Genomic DNA, 20,159 nt, shown 5'->3' with positions numbered 1-20,159 from the left:
ATGGATATATCTGTCAGTATCTTGTTATCAGTATTTAAAACTTGAACAATATCATCTATACGGTTTTCGATCATAAAAAAAACCGCATCATCCTAATCCTAATCGCCATCATAATTACTGGGAGACAGCTTTCACACTTGCTAAAAGCTAGCTGCAAACGTTTTTACTCCAAGCATTCTGTCCATTCATCTCCACAGCGTTCTGATATTGAGAGCAAATTTGTGATGAAATTCCAGGGTAATTTGCAAGATACGGATGAAATGAAATCATCATATACTTAGTTGGGCTGCCAGCGAGTTTATCCCATGTCGCCACGTACGAAGCCGCAACACGATGATGGGCCAAAAGATACCTCCAGGCCTAAAGATACCTTGGTTCTTCCTTTTCTTTTCTTTAAAAAATCCGGTTTCCTTATTTCCATCTTTTTCTCCTTTTTCTATTTATTTAAAAGAAGAGTCGAATGAATGAGGAGTGGGCGCCTCGAGATGCGCGCCATCTTTGCCTTTTCTTTCCGTCAATCAGCTCTGCTAACGAGCAGTTTATAGATAGATTGGAAGCAGTTAATCCACTGTTAACATCACGTGCTGACCATATTCCATCTCCTTCCACTGCCCATGCGACACCACTGCAGAGCCTGCCTGCCTGCACGTACTCATCACTACCCCTACCTCCACCACCTTCACCGCCATTTTCCCCCACTGCCGGCTGCCAAGATGACATTTTTATCGCAGTACTCTAATTTAGCTGTCAAAGATGTCGTGTAGGCAGAGTTTGCATTTGCATTTGCAATGCTTTCAGTTCATGGGAATCGTATTGTGAAGTTTGTTCAGAAGAGACAGAAAATGCCCAAGGACCTGTTTTCATTCCCCAACGGACTAGTACGGGGAACACTGATCATTTGCAGGATTGCAGAAGATAGAAATCTCATGATCATGTTCCAAGCACGCCTCGACCTGCACACTGTAAAATCTAATCTTATTTCAACATTTCAGGAGCATCATATATCCTTGTAATAAGCTGAATCTGACATGGATAAAGAGATTTCCAAATTTACGTTAAAAGTAGCAGAGAAGAGGTGCACGGAATCTGCCAGAAGAAGAAGCAGCTTTTAGATGGAGAAACTGGAAACATCTCTTTCAGTCACTAAATTTCTATAGCACAGCACAGCACCTAGCACGTATCACATTCCCATTTCTATAAACAACAAAAAGGAAAACAGGTCAAGCTTCGCAGCTCTCTCTCTCTCTCTCTCTCCCTCTCTCGCGGACTGCAAGTCTGCAACAACAAAACCCTAGGACCCAAAGCCCTCTGGAGGATCTCGCCCGTCCAATCTGCAATCCGGCGGTCCAAGTCTCGCCGGACGTTGTACTTAACCGAGCCGCAAGCTTACTCTGACTCTTCTCCAGTCTCTACTCTTCTTCCCCCACTACAACACTGCACAGCTGCAGGGGAAAAGGGTAGCTTCAATCCCTTCCAAATCCGCACCATTTCGCTGGATCGAACGCATATTCTCCCGCAAGTGAACCTACCCTATCCGATTCTTCCGCTCTGAGCAACAAAAATAGGTTCTTGCTGCTTCCAGTTGCGGGAGCACGGTAATGTCGGGATTCTAGCGCGCTAGACCCTAAAGATCTTGTCTTTTTTGTGTTCCGACGATGGTGACGGAGATGGCGGCGCGCGGCGAGGCGTTCGGCGCGGAGGCGGAGCGGGACTTCGAGGTCTTCCGCAGCGGCTCCGCGCCGCCCACCGTCGAGGGCGCCATGGGCGCCGCCGCCGCCGCCGGAAGCTTGTTCTTGGGCGACGAGCTCCGGGCCGACCCGGCCTACCAGAGCTACTATTACTCCAATGCGCACATCAACCCGCGCCTCCCGCCGCCGCTGCTCTCCAAGGAGGACTGGCGCTCGTCGCAGCACCGCCTCCGCTCGTCCGGCCTGGGCGGGATCGGCGACGGGAGGAGGCAGCCGCCGCCGGCTGCCGAAGGGACTATGGGGCTGCCCGGGATCGATCTTGGTCGCCAGAGGAGTTTCTCCAGTGTCTTCCAGGTGGTTGCCGCGAGGAAAGATCGAATCTTTTCTCTTCCCTTTTTATGGGTTTTAAGTATATATCTTGACTCTGTGCTAGTGTATGTTATGTGAGAGTCTTGACCTTGTAGCTCTATGCGGTGCTGCTATTTTTGACTGATAAGTGAAAAGTATGAATTCGTACCACTTATAATGGCTAGTGTGAATTACCATCTTTATCATCGCTGCTTCTGTTTTTGACTGAACTGATTTTTTGTAAAGCAGCAGCTCTTCCATGTCTTAGATTATATAAGTTTGACATGTATCATGTTTCCGCTGTTGTACAGTCACTACAGTGTGAATGTGTGACTACAATTTAGACCTTTGGTGTTATGGGTGAAATCTTTGTCTTGCAGTTATGCGATCTATTGATTTATTGGAGGCAGACTTCTTATATGATCTGAATTTTGAAGATCATACATAGAGTGATTATGTGGTTTAAGCTTACTTAACAGAAAAATTCTTTCTTTCCCTATTTAGAGTGCTGGAAAATTTTCCAGCTAGTTTTTCTATTTATGCACATGAAAGTGTTATTGCGAATGTTACCATGCAATAAGCTAACCTAGTTCCTAAGGACCGCCACTTCGCTACGGTTCATGGTTGATTTTGAGAATGTCTAATGGATCATGACAAGCATTGTTCCATATTTCACTTCTATAATGCTTGGTGCATCTCTATGGTTGGCATTTTTTGTTGTCACTTATCAATTGCAATGCATTTATGCATAAATGAGCCATTGTCTGCACTAGGTCATAAAGAGAATCTTCTAAATTTGTGGTTTTCTCAGCAGAATGGCCTTTGTAAATCTTGTTGTTGTCGATGACTGTGTATTGTGAAGTTCTTGGATTTGTTAAGATTCCTTTTTTCTTGTACAACTCCTCTTTCCTTCTGTTTCATTTTATCTAACTCAGATTTGTACAACTTGTTGTAAATGGTGCAGGAGGACCCATATCAGCGCGATATAGATAGGCACACTGCTACTCACAATAGCAATGACTTGCTGGGTTCGTCTGGAATGCAGTACGCTCTACATCGTGGACCTGGATATATGGGAGGCCTGCGCTCTGGCAGTAATGTACGGGGCTTGGATGAAATCCAGAACAATGATTTGTCATCAAATACATATGCCTCTATTCTAGGGTCATCTCTTTCTAGAAGTGCATCTCCAGATCCTGAGCTTGTGAGGAGGGCCCCTAGTCCATCTCTGCCTCCAATCGGTGTGAAAGTTGGTGCTAATGATAAGAAGATTAATGGTGGCTCGTCTTCTTTCCGTCGTAGTTCATCTGCTATTAGTGAATCTGATGATCTGGTGGCTGCTTTATCTGGGATGAACTTATCATCTAGGGCAGTGAGTGGGCAAACTATGGACCAGTCTCAGCTCTATCAGGATGTTGACAATGTCCAGAAGTTTCTTTTTGATCGACAGGGTGATCAAATAAATGGCAATCAGCAGCACTCCTATATGAGACGCCCTGAGCACGGACAATCTAAAGCACCGGATGGGTATTCTGCAAATTCGGCCAATTCTTCTACGATGAGAAATCAGATTAATGCTGGTAATTTCACACCATTTGACAATTTGTCAATTGGATCTGGCTTTGCTTCCCCAAGGATCGATTCTAGGTCTCCAGGTGGGACTGCGTCTTCTCGACAAAATTTAGCTGGTATGTCTAACTTGCTAAACTACAACGGAATTGGAAGTCCAACCGCGTCAGCTTCTCTTCAGACTCCTATTGATCCAGCATATATCCAGTACCTTGCTCAAGTTGCAGCTAGCTGTGATGATCCTCTCATGGGAAGTTCTTACATGGACTTACTAGGTCCTCAGAAAGCTCACCTTAGTCCATTGCTTCAGTCACAAAAGCAATATGGTTACTATGGAAACCTTGGATTTAACCTTGGTTATGCTGGAAGTCCATTGACAAGTCCCGTTCTTCCCTCTTCACCTATTGCACCAGGCAGTCCGCTTAGGCATGGTGAACGCAGCATGCGCTTTCCATCAGGCATGAGAATTTTTGGTAGTTCCTTTGGTTCATGGAATTCAGGCCTGGGTGGAAAGATGGATGCCAATTTGATGCCCTCGCTTCTGGAGGAATTCAAGAGCAATAAAAGTAAATCATATGAGCTCTCTGAAATAGCTGGTCATGTCGTTGAGTTCAGGTACACTTCTTTCTCATTGATGTTGTTAGAAACATGATAACATACTAGCATGAAAATGCCAACCTAGCGACCTGCAGTATTAAAGCATACAGTGTAGTTTAGGAGTATTATGCAGTTTACAACATTGCGCTATATACTGAGCCCTTAAATATTGCTAATTTCTCAATCACAAGCAGACTTACTCCCTATAACTACTTTCCAAAAGATTACCTTGTTAGCTCACTAATTGTTGAATAATTTGTAGCGCGGATCAATATGGGAGCCGATTCATACAACAAAAGCTAGAAACAGCAAGTACTGAAGAAAAAGACATGGTTTTCTCAGAAATCATGCCTCAAGCTCTCACATTGATGACTGATGTATTTGGAAATTATGTTGTGCAGAAGGTAGGGAAATATTATTTATTTGAGGTTGTAACTCTGTGATACCTATCTTTGAGTCTGAACGCACCTTTCTTCTTTTTCAGTTTTTTGAGCATGGAAGTGCTTCCCAGATAAAGGAATTGGCTGGTCAGCTTATTGGACGTGTCCTTGCTCTCAGTCTTCAGATGTATGGGTGCCGGGTTATACAGAAGGTGCTTATTAGTTGAAATATTTTTATATAGTATATATGAAGATTTTCTTTAATTCAGTGTTCATCTGATAAGTAAAATGTGTTTTTGGCCTTTTGCAAGTGTGTTGCTGTCTCCAAGCTGGGCTTTACCTTGCACTATAACTTGCACTGTTGTTTTGATCGAAATGTCATTTGACTTGCTGAGATTTAACTCCTCCACATCCAGTAAAAACAACTAAATATGAAAACACATGCAGCAAACCACTAAAGCATTTACACGCTGATGACCTGTCGAGTTGTCGTGGATATCAGGTTCTGTTAGAAGAGTACTTGTTGGATGACTGCTGGCAGGCTTAAATGCATCCATTTTGTGTGTGCTTGTAAAAGTGGCAAACCCTTTGCATTGTGGAATTACATAAATGGCTGAAATACTGAAGCAAGTAATACATTTCTCTGATGCTATCGATGATATATGTGCAGGCTATAGAGGTTGTTGAATTAGATCTGCAGATTAAAATGGTTGCAGAGCTGGAGGGACATGTCATGCGCTGTGTACGTGATCAAAATGGGAACCATGTAATACAGAAATGCATAGAGTGCATCCCTCAGCATGCTATCGAGTTCATTGTCTCGACTTTCTATGGCCAAGTTGTAATGCTATCCACTCATCCATATGGTTGTCGAGTAATACAGGTATGCTAATGACATACATCATCCCTTCATCCATTTTGAGGTTTCCTGATTGTACTATGCATCTTCTTTATCATTGCATCACATGAATTGCAACAGAGGGTTCTGGAGCACTGTGATGATCCTAAAACACAGCAAATAATGATGGATGAGATTCTCCAATCTGTATGCTTGCTAGCTCAGGACCAGTATGGCAACTACGTCGTTCAGGTCAGTACCATGCGTATTTTTGGGAAGAGATACATGCTTTACCTGGTTGTAAATGTAATGTTCTTGGGCCGTGTTGTGCAATATCATCTGTAGGTTATTATGTTGATCTTAATGCACAATAAAAATGGAAGTCCATGTTGGTTGCTCGATAACTAATATTTCAATACTGAAATGTGGATCTTGCATCCTCTTCCCTCCTTGCAATGAAATATAGGTAGACTGTTTTGTATAGTAGCGTCTGTAGGTTATTATGCTGCTCCTACTTCTCAGCAATTGCAACCAAGTGCGTACTAGTTGCATTTGTTGAGTAGTATAGTCGTGTCTGTAGGTTACTATGCTTCTCCTGCTTCTCAGGAATTGCAACTAAGTGCATAGTAGTTGCATTTGTTGAGTACCAAGATTCGGAGCTTGCAGTCTCCACTGGATACAAATATGCAACCATTATTTTAAATTCAAGGTTCTAGTACCTTGATATCGCCAACAGACTGTCATTCTTATATATATGGGCCAATCAATTCATGTAAACCACAATATAATACTGTTACTGTCACAACTCTAGATAATATTTCTTGTGGAGCATTTGAATGCCTATATTGGACACAAGTTGAATTTTTTGTACTCAGTATAGACATTCCATAGCTGAAGTCCTGATCTGATAACTTAAGTGGTTTCTTTTTATGTTTTCCCTAGTTAGTATGTGGGGAACTTGATGAATTTTTGCAGGGATATGGAATTACCATCCATTACTCTCCCCAAGTTACAAATAAATAATGTTTTGGACATAGACGCAGTCTTCAAAACATGACTTAAGACTGCTGATGTCTATTTATTATGTTTATAATATCTTGTAAAATTGTAGTGTTGTGAAAGAACTTTTGGTGACAAATCTACATATATCATTATTTGTATGGGCAGTATGAATATCATAATGATGTTGATTGCCAAAATTTTAAATGTCGGACTGCACACATCCTGATATGCCATTTTTTTTGCCGCTTGAAGGAGTGCACATAATATTCTTTTATTCTTTTCAGAATTAAGACTGATTCATGATTCAAGTACCAACTTACAATGTGTGCAGCACTTATGAAATAACATTGGTTGTATGCTCAGTAGTCCTGATTCTGATATTATCTGGACCTTCTATTTTTGAATTTTTTTCTGTGCAAGGTGTTTTAGTTTCTCAATATTTCATTTCTAACAATCTGACTGGTTGAACTTTGCAGCATGTTCTGGAACATGGCAAACCCCATGAGAGATCGGCTATTATTGAGAAGTTAATTGGACAAATTGTGCAAATGAGCCAGCAGAAGTTTGCTTCAAATGTCATTGAGAAGTGCTTAGCGTTTGGAAATCCTGTGGAACGCCAGACTCTGATTGGCGAGATGCTTGGATCCACTAGCGAAAGTGAACCTCTTGAGGTATGTGTTCTTTCATCCTTTACCATGTTCTCACTTGAAACTGGCCAGATATAGTTGGCTTAACTGGTTAATGGCTATGCTAGTAATTGGCTATATCTTCAGACTTAGAAAGCTGATTTCAGCAATCATACTGAAACGGCTTGTGTTGTGCTTGCTAGGTAATGATGAAAGATCAGTTTGCAAACTATGTGGTGCAGAAGGTGTTAGAAACTTGTGATGACCAACAGAGAGAGATGATCCTTACAAGGATCAAAACACATCTGAACACCCTCAAGAAGTACACCTACGGGAAGCACATAGTAGCACGTGTAGAAAAGCTGGTTGCTGCTGGAGGTACCGTCTAATCTTTATGGCTCCAGTGCTTCACATTATTTGTCTTTGAGCTAGACATATTAACGTTAAGACCTGCGTTGCTTTTGCAACTTCTGTATTTAGGGGCTAATTATCATGTCTTGTTGTGCACGCAGAGAAGCGACTTGGGCTTCAACCAGCATGCACCACTGCCTGAAGGGCGAACTCTGTAGTTGTACAGCTAACAGTTGCTAGGTTTGCGCTCACGTTTTTTCTCAACTAAAACTTTAGAAGGCCAGTATGGTCTTTGTCGGAAATAAATACTGCATGTTTGCGCCGAAGAGTGTACATTTCTGTTGGCTGAAGACCCCACGCAGTGGGGACGAGTCATGCGTGCAAGTTTAATCTGAAAGCTGTAAAGACGAAGAAGAGTACTTAAGAAGCATATGTTACTCTGATGTACAAATTTAGCTCTAGCTAGAGAGAGAGAGAGAGAGAAAGCTGTTAGCTGTCTAAACTGAAGCCACTAGCACCCTGCTTTATCTGTCACTATAGTGGGTAGTTGTTTGTTGTAACATAAGCTCAGGCGCACTAGCCTTCGTTTACAGTTAAGCTGAAATTATTAGTATCAGCTTTCCTGGACTGTTGGTATGTTCTATGTCATGTTTCTTGTGGTAATGGAGTGTGTAATCCAGGATGATGATGATGATGATGCACTATTATTGATAACTTTTTTTTTCTATTTTGTTTTATGTATGTTGCTATCCATCTATGACGACTATCCATGTGATAGTTGTGCCTTGTGCGTGTGAGAACGAACTAGAGGTAGAGGATGGTGGTGAGCAGGGAAACAAAAACTGGTCTGAAAAATCCGGTTCTACCGGAGTGGACCGGTGAAAAACCAAGCCGGTCAAAAAATTTCGGCCAAATTTGAAAACCTGCAAAAAAAACCCGTCCAGGTGTCGAAACCCTATCCCACAAACCTGTCCGTGACCTTGAGTCGTGAAATCGTGACCCCTGTACCCCTCCCACCTTCAAATTTTTTTCTAAATCCCGGCGGCGCCGACGTCGGTGGTTGGGGCCTCGGGCTCGGCTGCGCTCCGTCAGCCTCCCATCGGCGTCGTCCCACTCACCCTCCCGTTCCATCCGTTGCTCCAGGCTGCGCTCCGGATGTCGTTGCGCCACCCCTCCGTCAAGGTAAGGATCTGCTACAATTTGTTCACCGGAATGACACTCGAGGCATTCTTGGCTTCCAGGATTTGTGGTGTCGCGCGCAAGTGGTTGTGAAGGTGCGATTGACGGTGAGCCGACCGATGGACGGCAAGGATCTGTGGTTCGTGCGCAAGACCGACGGTGCACAGTTGCAGGCTTGCAGCTCCCCGTGGTGACAAGGAGAGGTGGGGAGTGTGTCGAGGAGCTACGATAAAGGGAGACAGTGTCACACCTTAAATAAGACCAAACTGAATGTAGTTATATATATGCTAGGATAAAATTATATATATAAATATATATATAAATATAGAGTAATGTCATGAATAACAGAAATAATATCATTTACTTAAATGTACCTTTGTTCTTACAGAAAGGGATCAACGATGCAGCGGAGCTAAGTGTAGTTTTCAATCTTCCAGGCGACATCATAGGCAATCAGTAGAGAACACACCATAGAATGCGCCATTTTTTGTGAAGTCTTTTTAAAATCTTCTCCAACTAAGCAACATTATTTGGGTATAACAAATATGAGTACATATAATACCTAGCAAGTGAAAAAATATGACATGGGACCAATATCAAGAATGGATTAGCTCAATAGTTTGTTTGCATAAATACTATTTTAGTAGTAAAACAGTTATAAAAAGCAACATATTTACTATATGAAGATCTTTTAAAACTTGAGTCAATGTTTCAACCACCTTGCTCCTCATGTGAGGTTCCATCCGCTTATATCCGAAACTTAAGATCAAATCACAGTTCCCACCACTATGATCCACTCGAACCAACCAAAGATCATCCAAACCATCCGAAACTACCTGACTAATCATGTGAGGAGTTCATACCGCTCATGACCGTGAGCACGACTGATATCAATTTTCACTCAGCAGAGGTTGTACACTTTACTCATAAGACGTGTCTTCCTTTTTTGCCGAGTACCCGTTGGCCGACGGATGACTCTTATACACTTCCGAGGTGTGCGTTAGGAGTCCACTGCAAAGCCTTTCTAATGCCTCTTAGCACGTGTCGACCTGTTGAGGTTTCATCGCCATATATAAGTGGAGTACACCTTCCAACCCAGAAGCTTTCTCTTGCGCCTTACTGTTCCAGAATGTACACCATTTCATCCCTATACCACCAAATGATCTTCACAATGTTGAAAGAATAGCAAATTACTCGGCTAGACCCGTCCCATATCAGACTTATGATTGTACAATTTTTATGGGTGGCCGCTCCATGAACCAGTCCTTAACATGATCTGGGTAATACCGCCATCTACTAACACAGAGAGATAACTAATTATCCAAATAGCCAACCGTCTTGCTTGAAACACATCCATAGGCCAACCAATATGCCAACTTGCTCACACCCCACTCTTTAAGTCTAAGCATTTTACCAACATTAACATCATGTTCCACATCATTAAACAATTTATCAACCTATGCTACTCATGAGTAAGCATAACTAAGCACATTCTAACTATAACATGATAAAAATTCTAATGTTACAAGAAATATTGGGGAAAATACTAGTAAACCATAACAAAACTTTTTGCTCGAAACCACTGAAGTCATGGTCTTGGAAATTCTACGGGATAGGATTGTCTACAAGCAGGGAGAACAACACACTAAGAACAAGCGCCAAACGAAGCTAACACAACAAACAAACACTAACGCTAGCTAGGACATGGCTTTAGGAAGATTTAGGCGCAAGAACCGTCCAAATTGGAGTAGCGACGTAAAAACTATGGCTAAATGAATTTTAAATGGCTAAAAACAATGAAAACTATTTTGATGCAATTAAACCTAATATTAAGGCCTAAAACATTTATTTATTTTTTTAGAATTATTTTATAGCATAAAACTAAATAAAACAGTTCTATAGAATTTATTTGTATTTTTCTAAAAATAAAACTAATTTTATATGCAACAAAACATAGTAAAATATTATCAAAATTAATCTATATTTTCTAAACTATTTTTCAAACCAAAACATTTAGTCCAATATTTTTGCAATACGTTTTACACTAGAAAAGCATTAAATAACATTTCTATAAACAAAAATAGAACTAAAAACATTTATAAACATTTTATATTTTCTAGAATTTTTTCTAAACCGAAAACATATTTTTCAAAATATTATACTTTCGCGAAGTATTTTTGAATGGGAAAATCGGATTTACTTCATAACGGTGATTGGACTCGCTGATTAGGCTCAGCTCGGCTGACTGGGATGCCATGTAAGACAACTACGCCAATGTGGCTTGTTGACATGGCAGGGTGCTGGGGCGGAAGGTTATTTAAATCTAGACCCTTGATTTCTAATCGGATGGCTCTGATTGACTAACGCGAAGGGGTATCCTAACATCTAATCCTAGCTGAACTAGATGATCCAATGGCAGACAGAGCTTTCTACCTTGACTCTTGTGTGAATAGATCAACGGTGAGATCGGTGGTAGCGGAAGACGACTAGAGAAGCTCGGAGAGGTCGTCGCAGTGGTTGGAACTCGATGATGAGCGGCGGAGCGCAGACATGTGTCGATGCGAATTTGTTTGATGGGTTGTGGCGCGTCGGGGAAGCTTGAGGAGGCTCGACGATGGTGGGCTTCTTCGGTGGAGGTCTGGTGACGATGAGGGCTTGGTTGCGGCGGTGAATCTCGACGGTGAACTATCGTGGACGTCGATGTGAGGTCGGCGAACACGGGCGAAGGCTCAGATGGCGTCGAGGCAGGTTGGAGCGTCATAGCGGCAACGGTGGGGTGCAGCAGAGCTACGACGGCGTCGCGAGGTTGCTCTCGTGGTGCAAAACGATGGGAGTTGGGGTGTCAGACGCGGTGAGGTGCAAAGAAGCTCGACCAAGGTTTTGATTGGGTTTTATAGAAGGGAAAGATGGATTGAATCAACCGATTGGGGTCTTAATGCGGCGGCGAGAAATCTGGCGTCAGTTTCTTTTCATCCGCGCAGTTTCCTTCACGAATTTGATTGATAGCTTTACTGAGCGGTTATCGGTTTCCATCCAAGGCTTCAATTGGCAATGAATTGCTTTGATTGCTCGTGGGGTTGACGGGAATTGATGCGGCTGCCGATGGATTCGGTTGGAAAAAGGATTGGGAGGAGGTAGGGGATGGTTATGACAAGTGAGCCCGATTGGCAGCGAGAGAGAGAGAGGGAGAATTGGGCTGTCACGGAGGGGGGGGGGGTTCCATGGTAGGGACAAGGGGAAGGGAGGGACAATAGCCGCGACTGCGCTGGTCACAAAAACAGGTGAAGTTGCTAGAGCTATTCTATTGTTTCTTGCTTAATGCAGAACAGCTATGAAAAATTTAACAAAAGAACTCTGAATTAATGGACTATTCTGTTGTGAAGCTGAATTGATAAACTTTGAACTATTCTATTGTGAAGCTGCAGATCTGGTGCTGATATATGACGCATCAATATAGTCAAATACTCTGAACTATTCTATTGTGAGTTCGACACTGTTCATAGACTCTGTTGTTGGATGTTGGATAGTCAAAAAGAAATAGCAGTACTTCTGAAATTATATGCAGCTTGTAATTTCAGTTATGATTGCTAGGAAGTTGAACTAAGGGTCTATTTATTAGAGCTCCTCTTAATTCAAGTTCTTTAGGGGAAGTGAATATCTCGAAAAAGTGATTTTGTAGTTAAAAGTGATTTTTTAATAATTATTTAGGGTAAACTCTATAGAGAAAGTGATTCGGTTGGGGAAGTAAATCAAAGGAAGCTAGTTTTTTCAGCTCACAACATCTAGTTTATTTTAGAGGATCACTTCTACGAAATCACTCTGGGAGCTAAAAACTCGAAACAGCCGTTTGGCAGAGCTCTCACTGATTCCACTTTGGGAGCTGGTCTATGAGCTTTGCCAAACAAACCTAGATGATTGAGCAATAGCAACTGAACTAGATGAACCATTAGAATGTGAGGTGACTTTATCTCGTAGACACAACTGTACACTATTGCAGAAATCCTTAACACTGCCGGCTCTAAAACTCTCTTCACTGCCGGTTTTGGAGCCGATAATGGGGCAATGGGCAGTGATAGTCCTCGATTATCGCTGCCGGTCTAGGGTTCGGGAACCGACAGTGAAGGAGTTATCACTACCGGTTGAAGTCTTTAGCCAGCAGCGATAGTCGGTTATCACTGCCAGTCCTCGATTCAACATGTTTGTCGTATAAAAAAGCAAAAAAATATTTTTTTGAAAATAAAATAAATTTAAATATATTGAGTAACTATATGCTGCTTCTCTTTTCTTTTTGAGGGACACCAACGTCATTTTACTTCTTCAATGAAACTAATACCTGTCTAAACCTCATTAAACTGATTAGTCCCTTAATCGCTTGTCATCAATTATCCAAAACCCACATAGGGGGCTTAGATGCACTTTTAGCTACAACACTAACCTCGACACGTCAGTAGTGACGGAGGGATTTAAATTTTTAGCAGAGGAGGCAACAGAGATTATTCATAGCATCAGACCTTTGATCTCCGTCTTCATCGAGTCTCCAGAACTTAGACTTCTTGACAATGAAAATGAGGGGAGCCCTTCTTCCTAATGTCCTGCAATTTTTACTTGAGACATTTGAAACTTGATCTATGGTGCGGGGATATATGTAAATATTAATGTTATTTCGCTTGTCCAGTATGCTTTTGCCACTATTTCCTTGTTGATGAAATAGAGTTAGCATAAGTAAATACAAAAACTAACAAATACATGCTATGACTATCCTCAAAACTTGCTGATTGAATATATGATGATACATGAAAGCTCAACTAGACATATTATTAGATGCATCGGACCTCGAGTAAGCACTCGAAGTAGCCAAAAGAATAAAGAACAAAAACTAATACGAAACTAAAAAATAATATGATGGTTCTTGGCAAACTTTTAGCCGACTTGCATATTTAACCAACGTACAAACATGAACTCGATAGAGAGCACAAATGAGACCGACTAGAATTTTGGAACCTTGTGGGTCGTTAGGTGTGAGATGTTTGACAATCTCTAATGCAGTTATGCCTTATGAGGTGTAGTTGTTCGTCATCGATCCAAAACATGCATCCGTTAGTTCTATCCAATGCAGTCAATGCAAAACCAGATAAACTTTTACAGAAATATGTATTTATAAAATATGTTAGTACTATGTAGCCCTCGACTCTATGGTCGAGGAGAAGATTTCCCTATCGAATAGTAAGAAAGAAACATACATATAACATCAAAAATATATGATGTAGCTCCTAACTTTCTCTACTCGTGGTGGTGGTGGATCTTCACTATATGCAAGAGCTAGGCAAATCCTTTTTGTCAAATTTGCGCTAGCCACGCAGGTCAGAAAGAGAAATACGTAATATATAGCGAGTGTGATAAAAATGTAATTGACTTATCTTTAATTTAACTTATCTATGAATGAACTGTCGGAGTTAATCGATGTTCCACAAGTGTTTGAGTATCTCACCGTTTGGAGTAGACAACTGTACTGATCCAGGTCGAGTGACTTCGACTACTATGTTGGATCCTTCCCATTTAGGTGATAACTTGTGGCGGCGAGGAAGAAGCTGCTCGACCTCTACAGCGGCAGCGGCTGACCTGAGCAGCTGCATAGCAAACACTGTGGCATGAGTTGCCTACATTGCAGCGGCAGTAGCAAGTGTCAGGACGAGAAGCTCTGGTTGTTGGCTTCTTGTGTTTTTCCTCAAGTGTCTCTTCTTGCTTCTTTGTAGCTCGATCTCTATTGAAAAACCAAGAGTATTACAGATATTACGCAACCAAAGTAAATATCTAACCCATCATAAAATTCAAGCTGCCAAACAAACCTTAGCTTTTAGACCCATAGCTTTTTAAAATCTACGATGTAGAAACTGTTTTTCAGAATCGTAAGCTAAAACAAACAAGCCATAAGTATACTACATATTCTTCGAAGCTTGATAGCAAACTCATATTTCCCTTTCAATTTGTTCTACCATCGACTTAATTTTGTATTGGGCACATAACATAGCTTTGTAATCTAGAAATGCATGCTGAGGGAATTTTCTGACAAGCTAAGATGTTGATTGACATGTGATCTCTACTTTTCTCTTACCAATATTGTGAATGCTGTTTAACTGTTCATGCAGCGAGAGCAACTGATTCCTCATATTGTGTTGAATTTGTAACTATAGCGTATATACGTATAAGAAGTATATTATATATGGACATGATACCTTGTTTATATCTTTAACGACAACCTAAAGGAATTTAATCCAACTCGACGCAAGCACGAAGATCCTGAGAGAGACTCGACAACTTCAACTATAGTTTAGTTTAGATCTAATCTACTCCTTATAATAAGTCTAGTCACCTTACTTGTACTCGAGAAAATACATATACATCAACGTTCATACGTGACGTAGTATATTACTCCAGTTGTAAGCCTGAACCTGTCTATATCGTGCATCTTATTTCGTGTTTGATCCCTGATCTCAAAGGTACCTTAGTTCAATCATAGATATATTATCAGAAACAAATCTTCGACATATTACTTAGATAATTGATAGCTACATGAAACAGCACAGTATCTCGATTGAAGAGGCAAGTGAGAAGATACACAACTAAAAGACGAGTCATAGAAAGATTTTAACGGCGATTGCCTGAATCCCGACAATGCCTATCCAAAGCAGCTATTGGATAGGATATTCAACCTGACGAGAACAATGGAATTCATGTACAACAAGACGACAAATTCACAAACTGTCAAAACCTCAAGGATACCATCCACTCGTTGTTAGTGGAACCTTTTATATATGAAAATTATGAAATACCATTGCAAAAGACCTCTGGTTGCTAAATATCATCGTAAAGTTGCTGAGTTGTTAAATACTATCATAAACACGAAGAACTTTGGAAAATACCATCGCTGTTGCATTTGCGACGTCAAAACACCATAAACAGTACTCGATAGCTCCAATTTCGCTCTATTCAAAATAGTGATCTTTTGTTGCTTCAAAAATCTTAGACCTTTTTATAAATGTTCCATAATCCATGTGCAACCCATTTTAATTAGATTCACTGAAAAACCTATGTAGAATTTAAACTAAAATTCTCCAAAAAAGGCTACTTTTATAACTTCTAATCATTATTAGAGCCTCAAATAAATTCCCAAAAATCTGGAAAAATTCACTAATATTCTTATTATGTGATTTAATATTTTCTAAAATTATTTCTAGCCTTAGGTTATATGGTGAAAATCAAATTGAATTAAAAGAAGAATATCATGTGAAATGATAAAAATGCATAAAAATGGAGCATTACAAAGTAACTCACTTTTTAACCATATAACCTGAGTCTGGAAAATAATTTTAGAAATTATTCCATCACATAATAAGAATATTAGTGAATTTTCTCAGATTTTTGGGAATTTATTTGAGGCTTTAATAATTATTAGAAATTATAAAAGTAGCCTTTTTTGGAGAATTTTAGTTTAAATTTTACACATGCTTTTTAGGTGAATCTAATTAAAATGGGTTGTACATAAATTATAGGACACGTACAAAAAGGTCTAAGATTTTGGAGCAACAGAAGACCACTATTTTGAATAAAAGAAAATTGGAGCTGTCAAGTACTGTTCATGGTGTTTTAACGTCGCAAATGCAACGGCGATGGTATTTTCCAGAGTTCTTTGCATTTGCGATGATATTTAGCAACTTAGCAACTTTGCGATGGTATTTAGAAACAAAAGCTTTTTTGCGATGATATTTTCATAATTTTTCCAATAAATATGATCCCCAGTGAATACTGGCAACCAACAAATAAATTGTATCGTCTAATTTGGAAGGGGCTCATCCTCAATCTAGCACCATGTTTGAAGCACAGACTTATCTTTTGGGGGTACTACGTTCCTTTTGTATTGGAGTACATAGGTTTTTGATAGTACTTTTCTCGAATCTCGATCATGCATACAACTTTCTTCTGTCCACATTAATTTTATACATTGTTATAAGAGTTTGCTAATTAATCACATAATTGGTTGCAATTCAATGGCCTTTATCACTGTTCTTTGCTGTTTGTTGACTAGCTAGTGAGTCAATTATTATGCTAAGCAGTACTCACTCCATTTAGAAATAGTATGCGTATTTTTTTTATTCTGTTTTTGAAGTTGAATTTTAATTAAGATTTTCTCATAAAACATATTATTTATAGGTACAAAATATATATAGTATGAAATTATTTTAAATTGTATACCTAGTTGTATAATTTTTATACATTAGATATTTATAATTTGATTAAATATTAGTCAAAGTAAATAAAATTTATTTTTTCTAAAAAATACATCTACTATTTCTAAATAGAGGAAGTAGCTCTCTGTATGTGTGACAGAGAAAAACATACTAGCGGGCCTTATGGGCCTTGCTCTAACACATAGGCCTTTTTAGCAAATTGTCCACAATTGTAACACCATAGCCCATGACACAGCCCTGTAATGCTAGCTGCTACTATGAATTTATACCGTCACTATAAAATTTCAGCAGCACTTTGCCTAATCAAGTAGGCATACTAACACCTAGAGATAATCATCACACGAGATAAGCATATACATATACGTGCTGTCTGGACTGAAGTCACCTGAGATAATAAGCTAGCCAGCCTTTACAGTTAGTCTGAAGTTATCATTAGTATCAGCTTTCCAGAACTGTTTGTATGTATGACATGCTTATAGTGCTAATGAAGTGTCCGGAAAGTTTAATTTACATTTGTGTTTGAGATAAACATAAAACTTCACGCACGCCTATTTCACAGTGTCGTCGTTGCACTCTTTGAGATAGTTCTTTTTTTTTGGAAGGATGAGAATGGTAATATATATATATATATATATATATATATATATATATATATATATATATATATATATATATATATATATATATATAGTTTCTATTGTTTGAAGGAAGAGAATGAGATGGTATCTTGTAATGTTGCAATGGATCATGATCATCCACGTGTTTGTTGTGCCTCGCTCGTGTGAGGAAAGCTATTGATGGTGCCATGGCAAGCCTGCTGCGAAAGCTAAGCCAGAGGATGGTGGTGAGGAGCTGCATGCTTCATTTTTCTGCAACGTTATCCTCCGATCTTGTTGCGTACTACGTGTTTTTTTAACATCACGAGGGACACCATGCCACCTCGTGTATATATTAAGTGGTCCAGCGAGCACATGAGTTGTTGGGATGTATATTATGTGGCAGAGAAGGTACGAGTTTTTCTTGCATGTTCCTGGCGCCATCAACATTATTTATGTATTTATTCTTATAAGAGAGCACCATCTTTTCTTTATCATGGTCGAGGGAGATAAAGAAGTAAAGAGAGAAGAAGAGGAGGGTTCAGAGAAGTGAATGAGCACCTTATCCTGCTCGTTTGCATATATCACCGCTCGCAGGGATTGATTAATGCGCGTGATTGACCCGTGAATCGCTCGCTCATCATCCTACATGCCTCTATAGATTATTTTTAGTTTCTCTCCTCGAAACACGGCTGCGTTATTTAGATAGGCAGCAGCCGTACCTGTTCGTGTCATTCACGTGAAGCTCTCTTGTCTTACTCGAGCTAGGCTAGCTTTGATTAGTAGTATGTGGCAGCTTAACCACCAACTTGCATCGCTGCCTCTCCTCGTGTGGCACGTGCATGAACACGTAAGTACACGGTCAGACGATGATCCTGTACCCTAGCCAAATCACCTAGCAGCTCCTGCTCTATAAATACCAATGCGCGTATCCTCCGCATCATCACCAGCAGCACAACACAACACTCGACATCATCAAGGTCTTCAGATATTGTGAGTATATCGATCCCTTTTTCTTCCGAAAGAAATTAGCTTCGTCCCTTAATTGGTCACTATATAGGTACTATTATAGTCACAATATTTTTGCTAGCTAGCTTTAGCTAGCAGTTTTTTTTTATAATCATTCAACGTCGTCTGAGAGAAAGTACAGATTTAGTTTATTTATAACGAATTAAGGAATGAATGGATGGATCTGCATGCAGCTTGCTTGCGACGATGAGCTCCTCGACGACGGAACAGGTGGAGTGCGGCGGCGGCAAGAGGTCGTGGCCGGAGGTGGTGGGGCTGAGCGTGGAGGAGGCCAAGAAGGTGATCCTCAAGGACAAGCCCGACGCCGACATCGTCGTCCTCCCCGTCGGCACGCCTGTAACCAAGGACTTCCGCCCCAACCGCGTCCGCATCTTCGTCGACACCGTCGCCGAGACGCCCCATGTCGGCTAGCTAGCTTCAGTTCGATCCGTGCATGCGCATGTATCTTCTGCGGGATTAATTGTGTGTCCGATCGGGTGTTACGTTTCGAACCGTGATGTCATGTGCCTGTTATGTTTTAATTTCCACGAATAAGCCATATATAATAATGTAAGCACATGCAACGCGAGATACATCGCTTTGCATTGTCATTTGCGTCGATCGATCCGTCATTGCATGAATGAATGGATTAGTTTGCTTGCACTTAAGCCAGCTGCAGAAACTTGTTATCGATCTGTGCTGGCTGGAAAAATTAATTATTTATATTAGTCACAACTACTATGACAAAGAAAGCGACAAAAAACCAATGACCCAACCTCACGCCAACACGAAATGTTGCCGCGAATAGATAATCTCTTCTTCATTCGCTCTTGATACTTTGTAATTTGCTTCTGCATAAACACTGCCTGCATGTCCTTTTCATTTTTGATCTCAAATGAAAAATAAGGCTATATACGAACAACCCAAATACCATTGTCGGATATTCCAAGTACCCGTTCAGTCCTGTCACCTTAAACATATACTCCCTCCGGTCGTATTCGAGTCGGTTAACTCCATCAAAACCTTTATAGTACAGGTTTCTGAAATCTCCGAGTATACCGGGTCCCGTAAATTTGGATCCGCAATATCAAGAGTTGATAAGCATACATACAGTATATCATGTCCGCATACAGTGTACTTTTTATTCGTATATATCATATAGTTAGATATTCGACAGTAGCCACCTAACTCTGATCAGTAGGGAGGGTTTCCACAAGCGCCTACTCGAGTAATGCCAAGTCTAGGTTTGATTGAGTAAGATGGATCCAGCTTTGTAATAGAAAGAATCGGGCAAGGAAAGTCGTGTTCCGAGTATCGAGTGGAAATGTAATTAGGTCGAGTGTCCTGTTGTTGTCCACACTCGAGACTCAAGAAAGGCTTGAAAATTCAACTTTTTGATACCCATCTCTGAGTAGAGTTAAAAAGAGATCTCCAAAATTTAAATTGTTGGGTATAAGCGCATTTACTGCACTCCGATGAGCGTGCAAAGATTTACACAACGCCATCATCCTATCTTTCACACCAAACGAGACGCCACAATAATGGGAGTGGTTAAAAAAAAAAAAGTTAAGTACCAGGCTATTTATCTGAACGAACCTGGACTTAGCTATTCTTCATCCTCTCGCCACCAGTTTCCTGCTTCAAGCTCTCACCTTTATTTGCCCAAGGGCAGGCCGCCACACAAAAATCTTGCTCCATGGCTTCCAGCCCATCCGCGAATGCCACTTCTCG

At 40.5% G+C, this 20,159-nt stretch overlaps 2 protein-coding genes across 3 annotated transcripts; both read left to right on the top strand.

Annotated features, from left to right (window-relative positions):
* The first annotated feature begins 1,204 nt into the window (after nucleotides 1–1,204).
* On the top strand, nucleotides 1,205–8,126 carry LOC133884571 (pumilio homolog 1-like). Its single transcript, XM_062324029.1, has 9 exons — nucleotides 1,205–2,042; nucleotides 3,001–4,220; nucleotides 4,465–4,606; nucleotides 4,687–4,794; nucleotides 5,253–5,465; nucleotides 5,562–5,672; nucleotides 6,899–7,093; nucleotides 7,252–7,426; nucleotides 7,561–8,126. Exons 1-9 carry the CDS (start codon nucleotides 1,656–1,658, stop codon nucleotides 7,599–7,601), a joined length of 2,592 nt encoding a protein of 863 aa, XP_062180013.1. The 5' UTR covers nucleotides 1,205–1,655; the 3' UTR covers nucleotides 7,602–8,126.
* A 10,149-nt stretch (nucleotides 8,127–18,275) lies between these two features.
* Nucleotides 18,276–19,047, top strand: LOC133885947 (subtilisin-chymotrypsin inhibitor-2B-like). Of its 2 annotated transcripts, none has more exons than XM_062325724.1 (2): nucleotides 18,276–18,413; nucleotides 18,623–19,047. In XM_062325724.1, the coding sequence occupies exons 1-2, from the start codon at nucleotides 18,343–18,345 to the stop codon at nucleotides 18,858–18,860; spliced, it is 309 nt and encodes a 102-aa protein (XP_062181708.1). In that variant the 5' UTR covers nucleotides 18,276–18,342; the 3' UTR covers nucleotides 18,861–19,047. The 2 variants fall into 2 exon arrangements, with proteins under 2 accessions (XP_062181708.1, XP_062181709.1); XM_062325725.1 differs by having other exon boundaries at nucleotides 18,379–18,468.
* The last annotated feature ends 1,112 nt before the right edge of the window (nucleotides 19,048–20,159 follow it).

This window comes from Phragmites australis, chromosome 11 (genome assembly GCF_958298935.1).
Source record: "Phragmites australis chromosome 11, lpPhrAust1.1, whole genome shotgun sequence".
NCBI classification, from domain to species: Eukaryota; Viridiplantae; Streptophyta; class Magnoliopsida; order Poales; family Poaceae; genus Phragmites; species Phragmites australis.
Note: the sequence above shows the minus strand (reverse complement) of the source record. Positions and strands in the feature narration are given on the sequence as shown.

Bases quoted from the DNA above. Each gene is read 5' to 3' on its own strand.
- LOC133884571 (XM_062324029.1), top strand. From the start codon at position 1,656: ATGGTGACGGAGATGGCGGCGCGCGGCGAGGCGTTCGGCGCGGAGGCG. The intron at 5,466-5,561 runs GTATGCTAATGA...GAATTGCAACAG, and splicing joins ATGGTTGTCGAGTAATACAG to AGGGTTCTGGAGCACTGTGA. The intron at 7,427-7,560 runs GTACCGTCTAAT...TTGTGCACGCAG, and splicing joins AAAGCTGGTTGCTGCTGGAG to AGAAGCGACTTGGGCTTCAA.
- LOC133885947 (XM_062325724.1), top strand. From the start codon at position 18,343: ATGCGCGTATCCTCCGCATCATCACCAGCAGCACAACACAACACTCGA. The intron at 18,414-18,622 runs GTGAGTATATCG...ATCTGCATGCAG, and splicing joins CATCAAGGTCTTCAGATATT to CTTGCTTGCGACGATGAGCT.